This window comes from Callospermophilus lateralis, chromosome 2 (assembly GCF_048772815.1).
Source record: "Callospermophilus lateralis isolate mCalLat2 chromosome 2, mCalLat2.hap1, whole genome shotgun sequence".
Classification (NCBI taxonomy): domain Eukaryota; kingdom Metazoa; phylum Chordata; class Mammalia; order Rodentia; family Sciuridae; genus Callospermophilus; species Callospermophilus lateralis.
In genome coordinates this window covers 95409157-95422921 of record NC_135306.1, presented here as the reverse complement: position 1 = coordinate 95422921, position 13765 = coordinate 95409157, and the positions used below count along the sequence as shown (strand labels likewise).

The following is a 13765-nucleotide window of genomic DNA, read 5'->3' as shown; positions in this document are numbered from 1 at the left end:
TCAGAGCCTCTAGCACAGAATGGACAGAGCTATGATTAGAGTGATTGATCTGCCTGGCATCTCTCACACAGGGAGAGTCATGCGTGCCCCTCACATTTGTCAGGCCTTTTTGGTTTTTTTGGCAGATGTCTGTCTGCAAGCAAGAGGGCCAGAATTAGAAAAGAACAGGCCTCTCCTTCCTCTGTCTTGCAAATCTAAGCTCTTCCATACTTTCCCTTATACAGCTCCCCAAGTCCTACTCTGCAGCCACAGGAATCCTGATTCCTATAAATAGTCTTCCTCCTCCTCTGACCTTTTCTTTCTTCTGATTTGGATGCAGAAAATGGCTTTGCCATTGACTTTATCACTACTGTCTAATCCCCTAGCCTCCTCCCCTTAACCCTTCTCAAGATGAGAATAGGGAGAAGCAGAAAACTTAAAAAAAGGAGTGAAATAACTGGAGTTTATGACAAGCAGTGAACCATGTGTCATAAACACACTCGTTTCAGCAGACCCATTTGTAACCATTACAACTCCTTCTTCTCCCTGCCCTCCCCCCATTGCTTTAAAACATTCAACCTGTGCTAACTTGGGGGGTACTTTGGCTTTTGTCAGCTTTCTAGAGTCCAGGATTCTCTAAAACCAACATTATACAATGATGGTATCTATGTGAATAAGTTTAGAAAGACTGGTTCAAAGATGAATGGGTACATGTGGGGTCCTCTTTAATGCAGGAATGCTAAAAGATTAACCCCATTAATGTTGAAGATGAGCATTTTCAACCCATTAATTCAAGCCAAGTCTAGTGCAGACATTATCTTGGCTTCTAAGCTCATTATTGAGCTTATTTTTTTATCAAGTTGCCCATCATTATTATCATTGAGGCTCCTATCAATGAAGTCTTTTGACAAATATAAATTTATTAGGAGATTTTCCATGTCATTTTCCTTTAAGTTCTATCAAGCAGATTAGGCAGATGGGAAAGCAGCAGCATTTACTTCACATGAGTATATGAATTCATGATGAAGTTCATTCTCCAGTTGCTTTACCAGAAAGCCAGCTAAATTATCATAATTTTGCCACCACCTTGTACACAAACTGCATGTTCTTTCCATGTGTCCTAGACATTGAAAAGTGTGGAATTCTGATGTAAGATATTTCCATTGTGATCAGGGAGACTTAAGAAAAGGAACAGCATGCTCATTCCTATCTCAAACTAAGTGGGCTCCAAACATCTGATCTCTGGGATTGCAGAACTGGCAGTGAATAGGAGAGTTCTGCTGCCACATTCCTGAATCAGTGATTCCTGGGAGATCATATTCCAATCATATTGCCATGGGATCAGAAGTTCTTGAAGTTGAACTTCTTTGGAACACCAGGGGTGAGGATATGGGAGAGAAATCTCTCTGGAAAGAGGTTCAGCCATTTGTTTCAAATCAGTACCTCAGCTCAGCACAAGTGACAAGTGAATTCATTTGTACTGGAAAATATTTACAGTGGCCAGGTCCTGTTCTTCCCAACCATCCCATCCAATACAAAACATAAAGCATTTCAGTGTTTTTCTTGCTGCACCTTCTCCTACCACCTTTGGTTTTTGTGTCTTCCTTTATTTATCCATTTCTCCAAAAATGCTTGTAAAAAGACAGTATACAAACTATATATGACAAATATATAGCTACTGTATATAATATATGTGTTTGTTTTCATTTTTCTCTCTTGTTGTCCCTCACCCGATTTAGAACTAAATGAGCCTACAAGCTCAACTTTGTTGCAAGGTCAGTATCCCCCTTGCTTTATGTTTTCTCTCCCCTCCCTTCAATCCCAGAGCCCCCATTCCTCTCCCTTTCCCCTGTTGTGCATTACCTGACACTCCTTTCAGTAAAGTTGTTTAGAAGATGGTGGTGGAAGGCTCTTTAAGGAAGTTATTGGGATCTGGTGAAAATCCAATGACAATTCTCTTTTCTCTGCTCACCCCTTGCCCACAATGCCCCAGGAGGTCTGGGAAGGGAAAGGAAAATAAATATCATTCACATCTCAAAACCCAGAGATTAGCATGAAGGCAAAAGGTTAAAACTAAATCTGAACTAAAGCCAACTGAGTAGCTTTCATAAAGAATCCTGTTGATAGTCCCTCAGCAACAAGTTCAAACACATATATTTGCATGATTGAAATATTCCATCAAGTGCATCACTTGTCTCACGTGACTCTCCAAGGGAGGGAAGCAGGCTGGTGCAGCATGCATGTTTGCCTACAAGTAATGATCTAGAGAGGGTGCCTTCACTTTTAGTTCAGAGCCTGACCTACCGTAGTTCTCTGTTTTGGGGTGAGTCACTAAACTTTATTCAATTTCCTCTTCTATAAAATACAGTCGATTTGTCTTATCTACCTTACAGAATCAGACAACATTCAACTGAAAATATGTGTTAAAAAGACTTTGAAAACAGGTGCATTTTGAATCTCCAGATACAAGTCAAAGAGAAAGAGTTACTTCGATGGAGACCATTCCTTCATGGAGCATCCTATGGGGTCCATTAACTCATCCTTCAAACCCTTTTCCCAGCCCCTTGACATCCCTTCCACATCAAGTTCTTTTCTCATGTCCACTAATCTAGTGTAAGCGACCCATTAAGAACATGCCTGAGCATTTGGGCTGAGAGGTAGAATAAAACTGGTGCCTTTTGGGTGCTGTAGTTCTCCTCTTAAGGACAGTGCTGAGTCCAGCAATAGCCCAGCAGAAAGACAGCTTGTGAAAAGAATGAGGGGAATGGTTTTTCCCACCTCCCAGCCCAACCTTCCCACCTCCCTCTTCCCATCTTACCCTGTTCCACCATTCACATTCCAGATGTTCATCCTGTTCACCCATTCACATTCAAACTGTGCAAATGATCATAGAAGGACAGTTTTAGACTTGGGAGGTGAATGGGGAGAGAGAAAAAAATGAATTATGTGAGGAGCTATTTGACAAATGAGGAAAAATGCTTGTATCTTGAAAGGGTCAGGGCTGCATAGTTCACCTTAGTGATATATAGTAACTTGGTAATGAACCATGAACAGGAAAACAAAAGAAAGAGCAAGGAAGAGGAAAGTAAATGAACATATTCAGATTCAAGTTATGATTTAATGTATGATTATTGAACCTCCATGTGAGACATAGTCACAGACGTGAAACAGCATTAGAAAAGTAGCTTACATAAATGGTATTAAGGGAAGGGGGGACTGAACTTACAACAAATGATTCTTCAGAAGTGCCTTCAGAAGTTATTAAGCTAATTCTGGCTACTTAGGGCTTATTCTCAGAGGAATCAGAAACATTTGAACCTTGGGTAGTGGTTTCTAATAAGCTAATATATTCAGCTAAAGTTATATGCATCATTTCACATCCAAGTCATCAGCAACAAAACCAAGCCGAAACAAAAATAAAAACAACCTGAACACTTTGCCTGGTGGCTGAATATGGGACTTTGAGCTGGAGACATTGTTATCAGGCTGTACCTGCCAAGAGAGCAAGAGAGAGCTGGGTTGTACTCTCTCTCTCTCTCTCTCTCTCTCTCTCTCTCTCTCTCTCTATATATATATATATATATAGATAGATAGATAGATAGATAGATAGATAGATAGATATAGATATAGATATAGATATATCTTACTCTCTCTTCCCTCCCCCAGTGATTTTATTTTATTTACATGTTTATTTTGTGAACTGATTGATTTGAGTGGAATGGAATGATCTCTATGCCAACTTTCTAATTTCATTCTCTGGAAGTGTTCAGTCCCTCATCGCACCAACCAGAAGTAGTAAGTTATAGACATTTGCAATATTCTGACAGCTGAGTTGTGTGGTCTTTAGTATAGCTGCTGGACTTTTTGATACAACTAGGAATATTTTAAAGGAAACAGACCTTGACCCTGAGCACACTCACCTCATTCATCTGTGCTCAGTTTTCCTTCTTCCTTTGCTACTCTCTGATGCAGTAGAGAGCAACCTGTTTTCTCAGGGAATACCTTCAAGTTATGCACATCTTATCAGAGAAGTGTAAGAAAGATTTATACCAACATGTGGATTTCCACTGACAGGGAACACTGGTTTTTCAGAGAAGTTCAAAGCTATTTTGCTACACAATATCTGGATAGACTAGAAGGATTTTGATAAGGGAATTTCATTCCTCCTCAGCATTTTTTTGCCACCCTTGAAGTATTTCTCTGCCTCCCTTTTGCAAACACAACAGATTGCATGTCACCTTCTCGTATTAATATTTGGTGGTGCAGGATTCTTGCAATGATAAATAAGGACTCGGTGCTATGCCAACCATCCCTCATGAAACTTCTGCACAGGCCAGTATGCGGGGGCCCACACTGCAAGCTCAGCGGCTCCTGGGCTGCTCATTTCCCATCCATTGGCCTTTTGTCTTTTATCTTCTAGGCATTAAGGCAGATTTGATGATATCAGTGGGCTGGGAAATGTGGGCTGATTAATGCCTGTGAACCTCACAGTGACCATCAAACCAATTTATTAAAGAATGGGAAGCAAAAGTAAAGTCTAGATATCAGAAGGAAACAATTGCAACCACAGAAAAGATGATCAGTGCTTCCCTGCAGAGAATTAAAAATAGTTAATTAGGCCAAGCCACCAAGGCATCCACAATTAGCATTTCTATGGCACCTGTTTGTTAAAAATAAGAGAAAGTGCAAAAAGAAAAAAAGAAAAATTTCCCTCATCCTCTTTCTGGAAAGGTGGTATATCTGTTCTCATCCAGCATACCTCTGCTTCTTATTCAAATAAGACAACAGCCCAGAGCTTTCCTGACTGTTGGATTCAGCCATGAGTATTCAGCTTTTTGCTGGAAAAAAAATCACTATGAGTTGAGCTGGAACATTGAATACTGACCAGTTGAAGACTTAGGGTGTATGTAGGGGATTCTTTTACCTTGCATTTTTTTCTTTTCTTTTTCTTTCTCCCTTTTCTTTTCCCTCTTTCCCCTCCTTTCCTTTCTACCTGTATCCCCTTTCTTCCCTTCCCTCTCTTCCTTCCTTTTCCTTTCTCATGACTATATTTTCCCACTCTGTGTGGCTCCTTCTTAATACATCATTAACAAAGAGATCAACTAAATTTCAGTCAAGTTCCTGCTGAAGAAAGATGTATGCTTGGATTATCAGGGATTGTTTCTTTTCCTGATAGCAAGATCTTACTCAAACACTTCAGTTTGTGGCTCCCACTGGCTTTGAAGCCACAAGCAAGATTTGTATTTCTAGAAGGTAGAGCCAACAGAAACATGTCAAGCATGTTTTGGAGGACTGACATTGAGCAGCATTCTTACATCACTTCTTAGTGCCAAAGGTAAAGGAATGATGGGCCAGAGCACAGCATTGTGGCTTTGAAGAAACTATGAAGCTTATCATGCTTAGGTTTCCCTGTCTGTGCTAAGAAAGGGTACAAGAACATTCTGTTTACCTGGAAGAATTGACACATTGCTACCTGGAAAGACCCAAGGTTAAGTTCTAGCTGAGGTCATGGGTGAGTATCAAATTGTTCTTTATCTTCATGGATGCTCTTTAGCATTGAACTTCTTTGAAGTAGTGATTGCTATAGATTTAGCAGGGGTGGGGAGTGGGGGAGCTAGACAGGAACAATTAAGCTAAAGTTGTTTTCAGATCATTGCTGTACAGATAATCTCTTCTGGTTGTCTAGAGCAGGAACTTTGCCTTTGATTCCCGCCCCCTTCCTGATAGTCCCAGCTGCCAAATGGAAATGTCCTATGTTCTTCCTCTAAAAGTCTGAACCAGCATCCCCTTCCCTCTGTGGGTGACTCTTCCCCAAGCTTACTCTTTATTGCACTGCTTATGGTTTGGGGGTAAAATGTGTGTGACTATTCATCTTCTCAAGTCTCTCTTCAAACTTCCTTCATCCCAGTTATCTTTTTTCACACAGGGAGATCCAGAAATCAGTGGTACCTCAATGAGAACATTAGTAAAAAATGCCCTTCCTAAAGTTCTGGCTGTTTTCAAGGGCCCAGTGAGCACTCCAGGGAACTGTCCCTGCTAAAGGCACAGACAACATAGAACCATCACTTCTGGACTTTCTCTACTATCCCAACTTTACATCAGATCTTCCTTCAGTCATAAAACATTTAACCATAGATCACCACTTACGTTTTTATATCTTCAGAACAATTTCTCAGGGTTGCTAAAGTCCACTTCAATAGAGAGGGATATCATATATCTGTGCCTTTAAAAACACAATGAGATCTTGAATGCAAAAGTATGCATTCATCTGACTTGGAACAAACATTATAGTTGCATTGAGGAAGACAGTTGTATCTAGGTCATCCTTCTATATGTGAGGACATTTATCAGTTAACATAGATTTCGAAGCCATCCCTTCAATCAAAAGTCTTTAAGGACACTTTTCACCCTCTCAGTACCAAGTGAATAATTGCAGAGGCTGCTAAAGAGGGAAGTAAGAGATTAGAGATGATTACAACTTCTGACCAGACAAAAACACCTCCTATCCATAGAAGAGCTGGGGAGCCGCTGTGACGTGTTCCGAGAGTTTGAAGCTAGTAAATTGGGAATCTTCCCTGGTCTAACCAACAAAGGAGGAACTGGCTCCCCACCATTTCTACAAGGAGGTGCATCAAGTGCAACTGTGGCAGCACAGGTGTGGATCTTTACTGCCTCATGTGACCCAAAGAGATGAGACCCAACAGGACCAAGCTGGTATTGTCTGACTCATCAAGAAAAGTCAAACATTAAAAATCTGGGCTCTTCTGGCACTTGAGAGCTTATTCACTGGTGTTTCTAAAATGTATAGCTAAAATCAGGTGAAAGTTTTATATTTCAAACCAAACATGGCCACCCATATTAAAACTACGGTATTTTACATCCATCTATACCAGTCACTTTTGTACTTAAGACCCACACTTTAACACTTAGGAGTTACTCTGATGGCCAAATACAGAAATTGGTTTTACAGAAAGGTTTTGACATGACAGCTCAGGCTGCAGAGGTGTCTCCTGTTAAAATGAGGTGGGTATTTTGGTTCTGCTTCAGTCTGTGGTCTGTTCTGACCATTACTCACACCCTTTCTTAGTCCCCAGTTCACTTCTAGCTGCCTTAGAACATTGACATGGGTCACTATGAGTGCTGGGCTCTGGTCAGGACAAGGAGAAGCAGGTTCAAGAGGCCTAGGGAAGCTCTTGGGCCTGAAGAATCACCAAGTTCCTAAAACCATCTGAGGGCAAAGTGAGCACTTCTAACTACTTTCTACCTTAACAGTGGCCTGTTTTTAATTTCTTTTAGAAGTGAAAACTACAGCCCTGACCCCTTGGAAAGGTTAGTATATTTGTTTTCAGGAAGCTGCTGCTTGGTGGGGTATGTAAAACTCTTTACCTTCCTCCAGGATGCCTTCTTTTCTAAGCTCACACCAGGAAGCAGCCCAGAGGGAACCCTTCCCTGACCTTGAGCATCTCTGTGTCAATTTCTATTAACCCTGTCCCTAAGGACATCCCATTCTCCCTGGGTAGCTTCCACTTGCACAAGTCTAACTTGTCTTTGCTGGCGGCACTAATGAGCACCTGTCAGTGCCCAGAATAGCTGCATCTCTGGGCTCCTCTGTACCAGGCCTGCCTCTTTCCTTGCACAGGAATGCTCTAATGCAGTGATCTTCTTAGACCTTGGCCTTGCATGTTGCCCTTTGCTTATTCCCTTCTCTCTCTCTCTCTTCCTCTCTCTAACTTGGAACTGGAAGGGCAGTGACGGGAGGGAGGGAGAAATGGGAGGAAGGGGGAGGTTCTGGGGTGAGTCACTTGGCTAGGAATAAAATATGTCTTATTTGCGGCTTTCATTCCTGCCAGATGTTTCCGATGGATAATTGACACTCATCACAGTTCTCTGGGACCCTAACTGTCCTGATAATTAGTCTCTTTAGGCTTCCGAAACTCTCTAATGAGATAGAGGCAATAAAGACATCCAATGTGAAGTGGAAGTGTGGCTGGATGAAGAACAGAGGCCTCAAATGTGTGGCCCTATCACCAGGCAGATGGACAGAACTGTGACTCTGGCAGACACCACCTCTAAGAGGCCTTGCTCCCAGGACACTATGATTCTTGTCTGCCTGGACAAACAACCTCATCTCATAGCATTTTTTTTTTTTTTTTACATGGCATTCACTTAGAGTGGGAAAAAACAGTCATATGTCTGTGGTGCCCACCTTAGCCAGTTCCCAGTTATCGTAGGCTCTGTGGGCCTCGCTCTTTCTTCTCTTTATTTCCTGAAGATCAAGAGTTGTACAAAAAAGCAGTTCCGAGTTAGTGAGAAGAAAATTGCCTTTGGAGACAGAAGTCAGGGGACTTGGGGAAAGCCTCTTAAGCTCTCTGAATTTAAGCCTCCATCTATAATAAAAGAGATAATAATCTGCATCTCCTATATGAGTGTCATCAGCACTGTGATAGACAACTTTCCACCTGAAAGCATCCTACCTGAATTCCTTGTCCATATAACTTTGCTTCTATGTAGACATTCACTCAGCACCAAAATTTTTAGTGACTTTTATTGGACAGTTAAAGAAAGAGAAGAAGGGTATCTGGAAGAGGAAATTGAGGTAAATCAAAGACAAGATAGGAAAGTAATTTTTTTTCCCTCTCATTTGGTTTGATTTCTTTCCCCAAGTATAATCTTAAGAGAGAAAAAAAAACCACAAGGATAAAGTAATTATGGACACATCAGTGTGAGTCACAGTACTCTCAACTTCCATCAACAAACATCTATTGAATACCTGCCATAGGCCAATGAGACACAGACTCTGCCTTTAAGAAACCTGTATAACAGAGGAGAAACTACAAGTTATACAAACAAAGACAATTTGAATATGGCAGGGGTGGGGAGTGTTTTAGTAGGAGACTGTATAAGATATTGAGAGAACCAACCGAAGCGGATTAAGAAAGGTTACCTAGAAGAGGTGATTGAAGACCAGAACAGAATCTAGAATAAAGAGTGGGAGTGAGTTAGATGAAGTGTATCTCTCGTAGAGGGGCAGAATATGTGAAGTTGAGGAATAAAAAGAATATGGCTGGAGGGTGTCCACCCATGTGGGTGTGGATATGCCTGCGTGTATATACCTGTGCCTGTTTTACACGGGACAAAAGGCGCTGGAAGAGGAGGCAGGAAGAAAGGCTGACAAGGTAGCTAGCAGGTACATCATACAGTGGGGCGCATTTTCTGCCAAAAAAGTTTGGACATTTTTCTTAAGACTATAAGCCTCAGATTAGCAGCATGATTAATTTGGGATTATAGAAACACCACCTTGGAATTAGCATAAAGAACAGATTTGAGGGGTCAAGGCAGCAGGTGGCAAGGCCCAGGTGGGGAACATTTTGTGAATGGAGTGGTGGGGATAATTCCTGCTGTCTCCTTTGGGAGGATTGTGTGGGGTACCTGTGCCTCAGGGAACACCTCTGTCTCCTGCCCTTTCTCTCTAGCTTCCTCCAGTTTCCTGCTAGAATCTATGGAAACATAGTAGTTAGGGTCATGGGGAGGAGAAGGACTGCCTGTGTGGACTAGAGGGTGTGGGCAGACTGGACTTGCATGCTCAATGTGCATTACTCATGCACAGTGACTCTAACAGTCCCTTCTCAGGCCTGAATAGGAGAGCAGAAAGGCCCCTGAGCTTCTCCAAGATAATGCTATAAGCAAAAGGAACCATAGAGAGGCTCTTGGTGCCCTTTTTCTGTTTTCTGTAGAAAACATTGTCCCTAACACAATGGGTTAGAATCTGTCTTGAAAGACTCCCTATAGTGCTTCTTAGCAGGAAGCAGAGCCACAAAAGAACTCTGAGGGGTATCCAAACAAGGCACCACAAAGAACACTGGGCAGAGCCTCCAGGCCATTGTGACTTGACATTGTGGGGTGCCCTTTGCCAGCTCACAGGTACCTCTTAAGCTATGGAATCCCCCACCCAGAAACAAGATGTTCAGCCTTTTCTTACATGGTACGCAAGTCAGGCCCCTGTTGGGCTGTACACCGGACTCTTGGTTCTGTTTGCTGGTCAGGCCTGCAAGGAGGAATGCAGGAGAGAAGGATGGTCTCAGGGATTTGGCATTTGTTCTCTAACTCCTTTACCACTAGGCATCTTGTTAGCCATGGTGGGGAGCTGATAGGAAGAGTCGTGGTATTCTGAGACTGAGAGTTGATTTCAAAGCTGTGTCTGTGGAGTGTTCAGAGGAGTGAAATAGGTAAAAGAAACAAGAGTTCAGGTGCCGACAACTCTGGGTCCTTCCAGGAGCAGAGGGTACCAGGTAGGCAGGGCACATTTGGAACTGTTCTGGGCAATGTGCATATATGGAGATGGAACATGACCACTAGATCTGTCCAGGGGAGTCATGGGACTGGGCTCCCATAAAAGCCTTTTGGGTCAGGAGGACTTGGAAATGATAATCTTTGTTTCTTAGATTCCTTAGTCTCAGGTCCAGGCAGGGTTCTTGTTGGGAAAGGTCTTGGAATGGCCCAGAAGAAAAGACTTTATCAGAGGAGAGAAACATAGCTCCTTACCCTTAAAAGTGACAGAGAATGGCTTCTTTCCTTTGGCTCCAAGGAAAATGTTCTGTAGATCACAGTGGTGGCTTGTGTGGTAACATAGTAGTTAGGTTCCAGAAGACATAACCAGTTAGTGTCCTATCTTGAAGGACCAGCAATTGAAATGTAAATCCTCATGCATGTCCTTTTGTAACCAAGGATTTTTGTGGCCCCAAGGATGCCATCAGTTTCGTGTTGCCCAGCAGGTCACCTCCTTGCAGGGTGGAGAGCAGAATAGATTTCCTGAGGATTTCTCAACTTGGGGATTTACACTGCTGCAAACTTCTGGCCTTGAGAAAACTGAACCAAATACCAGAGAAACAAGAGTTGCCCTGCTACATCTCAGACTTGTGACTATTTAGCTACCACCCCCAGATGAAAGATTTATTCCAAAGGAATAAAAAATACAATCACATGGGTAGTGGCCCTAGGTCTGAAGTTTGTCATGTCCTTGACAGGACAATCCCATATGGAATCAAAAAGCCAGATTTGATTCTGAACTGACTTAATCAGAAGTGGCTTCAGTGCTGAGCATCCAAGTCAGTCAAGCAGGTTCAGGCTCTGTTACTTATTCCCAACCCTGTGAAGAAATGGACTGAGTATAATCACCAGCTTTAAATACCTCTGTGAAATTCAAGGCAGCAGAGAATGTGAGGACACACCCAATCACAGAGGTATCTTAGTTAATCAGTCACTGAAGTCACCTGGCATCCAAACTTAGGTACTTTTCAGGAATCATAGATCCATTTGGAATTGGGGTTTCTCGGCCATAATGGTCTAAGTAGCCAAAAAGCTGATGTTTCAGAGCAATGGAGAAATTACTAGGGAAATTTTTGGACATGAAGTCCTCTTGCTTCTTGTGTTCAGCTCCATCTCAAAGAGCATGTGCTTTGCAGGCTTGGTTAGTCTGTGCCTCATAGGGAAATGTGCTCTCCCTTTCCCTTGCTTGTCCTTCAGGATGGGTCACCAATTGGTTTTGTCTTCTGTACAGCAGAATCCATTTAAATCTTTAATTACATCAATGTCCATGCAGAAAACAACCTCCTCTTTCTTTATTTTGTCCCACTCCACTCTATTGGGCTGATTTGGGGCCTTCGGGCATCTGATTCATGAACTACATCTGCTATTATCTTGTCCAGATGGGGAAGAGACCAAGAACTCCAGGTAGAACCCAGTGCCCTACCCTGAGATGGAATGATTGACAGAATGGACTCTGTGCCCCATGCAGCAGTAGCAGCAGGCAGACAGATTGTTGTTTTCAACAGGTCCTTTTCTGAACAACAGGTTGAGCAGCTGGAGGGTTGTGTGAATGATCAAGCCAGTCAGAGCTCAGAAGGGGTTGGGTGAGAATACAAACTTTGCAAGGGTTTATTTTATTGAAACACCATGTAGGATATTTATTCATCAGCCACCTTCTTGAACTCGACCTTGAGCCATGGCCTTAGCATGTTTATAACACAGTAAAGGAGTGATGCCAGCAGGATGCTTTAACCTGAGCCTCCAGTTCTCTACTTGCCAGGGAAGGCTTCCCATGTGTGCATGGATGGGTCAGAGCTTGAGAAAGTTCATTTCTAATGCTGGAGCTGAAATAGCTGATTCTTCACTTTAGGGATGCCTTAGCAGAGCTAAGTCTGATGACACCAGACCAGGCCACTCACAGGATTTTCTTCCACTTTACAACAGGCAGCTCATGACCAGTGCATTCTTTTCACAGGCCCCGGCGCAGTCAGCGAAGTGAACAATGGGACGTCGTCACAGAGGGCAGGTTGCATTTGGCTTCTCCCTCTTCTGGTCTTGCACCTGCTCCTCAAATTTTGATGTGAGTGCCACTTCCCCTGGGGGGGGAAAGCTGCCGCCACTGCACCAACAACACAACCACAACGGCAACCTGACAGCAACAATAAGAATCAAATGAAATTCAGAGAAACACTAATGGGACAGAAATTCGAGGGAGGGAAACAAAGAATACTTTGGGAAAGAAAAAAAATGTTTTAAAGAGGAAATTGAAAATTGCCTTGCAGATATTTAGGTACCACTGAGTTTTCTTTCTTTTCCCAAAACGGGAAGAATGCACACCCGGCTTGGGCCCACCCGCAAGCTGCACCGTGTGACCTCTTTGTTGCCAGGGTGGGCAAGGGCTCAGATGCTGTGCCCACTAAAGTGCCCCACCATGGAACATTCTGGAGTCGGCCATCCCAAATTCCATCCGTCAGTAGAGACAAATGCAGAGTGAGCCATGCAGGCTCAGATGTGCCACGGCGGGCCCTTTGGTAGACTGCGCCACCATTGTGTGTGTCATGAAATGTGAAATTAAAAAAGAAAGAAAGAAAAAGGAGACAAGACAGCCTGACAGCAACAACGATCCCACAAACAACAGTCACAAAAGATCTTGTTAAACATTTTTTTTTTCTGTTATTCATTTTACTACATGGACATGATGGATAATAAGGGATTCTGATTCATTATTAATTTTATTAATTATATTTTCTGATATGTGTCTAGAATTAGTGCAAAAACAAGACAAAACTAAAATATACACACTTGAGAGGGGTAAAGAGAAATGTGTTTGTCAAACATTAAAAAATGAATAGTGTATCTCTTAACTAGGTTTACAATAGGTGGACCACACACCAGGAATAAGGACCTGGTGAGAATTTGGCAGATCCACCAAAAAAAAAAAAACTACATCCAGTTTAACCAACCTCTCCACCAGCGCTACAGATTCCTCCTTTTCTGGCATTTCATGCAGACAATACTATGCTATCTACATACTGTTTAGAAATGGAAAGTTGATCACACTGTATCTTGGGTTTGTTGGCTATGCTTCCTTTGATGACATATATTATACAGTATATATATACATATATTTTTTTTGTTAGAGTTCTAGCCATTTTGTTTCTCAGCAGGGTCCTTTCTCAGACATTACTGCATGCTGTATATGGCGTTAGCTGTGTGTTGATCTTCTAAAAGATGATAGAGTTTACTGGTAATTGTGTAATCAGCTCCTGCCTTTTTATTTTCTTGGGTTATTTACACGTCAGAGACATTTATAAAAAAAAGTGAAAAACAAAACAACTAATACCAGGCGCAGCATTTTTCCAGGTGTGGCTCTCTGAGGCGAAGGCCCTCTTGTCCCAGGTTGCCTCGCTTCTCCATCACGCCTCGGGGCATTAACAGACAGCAAGCAACTGAACAAACTAAACCGTCAGTAACCACTTGC

The 13765-nt window shown here is 42.4% G+C and overlaps 1 protein-coding gene across 5 annotated transcripts in view; it reads left to right on the top strand.

Moving 5' to 3' along the window:
• Window positions 1-12363, top strand: part of Ntm (neurotrimin) — a 403982-nt gene extending 391619 nt beyond the window's left edge. For 2 of the 5 annotated variants that reach the window (XM_076843558.2, XM_076843557.2), the window contains one exon: window positions 12260-12363. In XM_076843558.2, coding sequence (XP_076699673.1) covers window positions 12260-12363 — 104 coding nt within the window. Of the gene's footprint in view, window positions 1-1718; window positions 1755-7275; window positions 7309-12259 lie in introns of all 5 variants that reach the window. The other 3 variants (XM_076843555.2, XM_076843554.2, XM_076843556.2) reach the window with 3 other exon arrangements.
• The last annotated feature ends 1402 nt before the right edge of the window (window positions 12364-13765 follow it).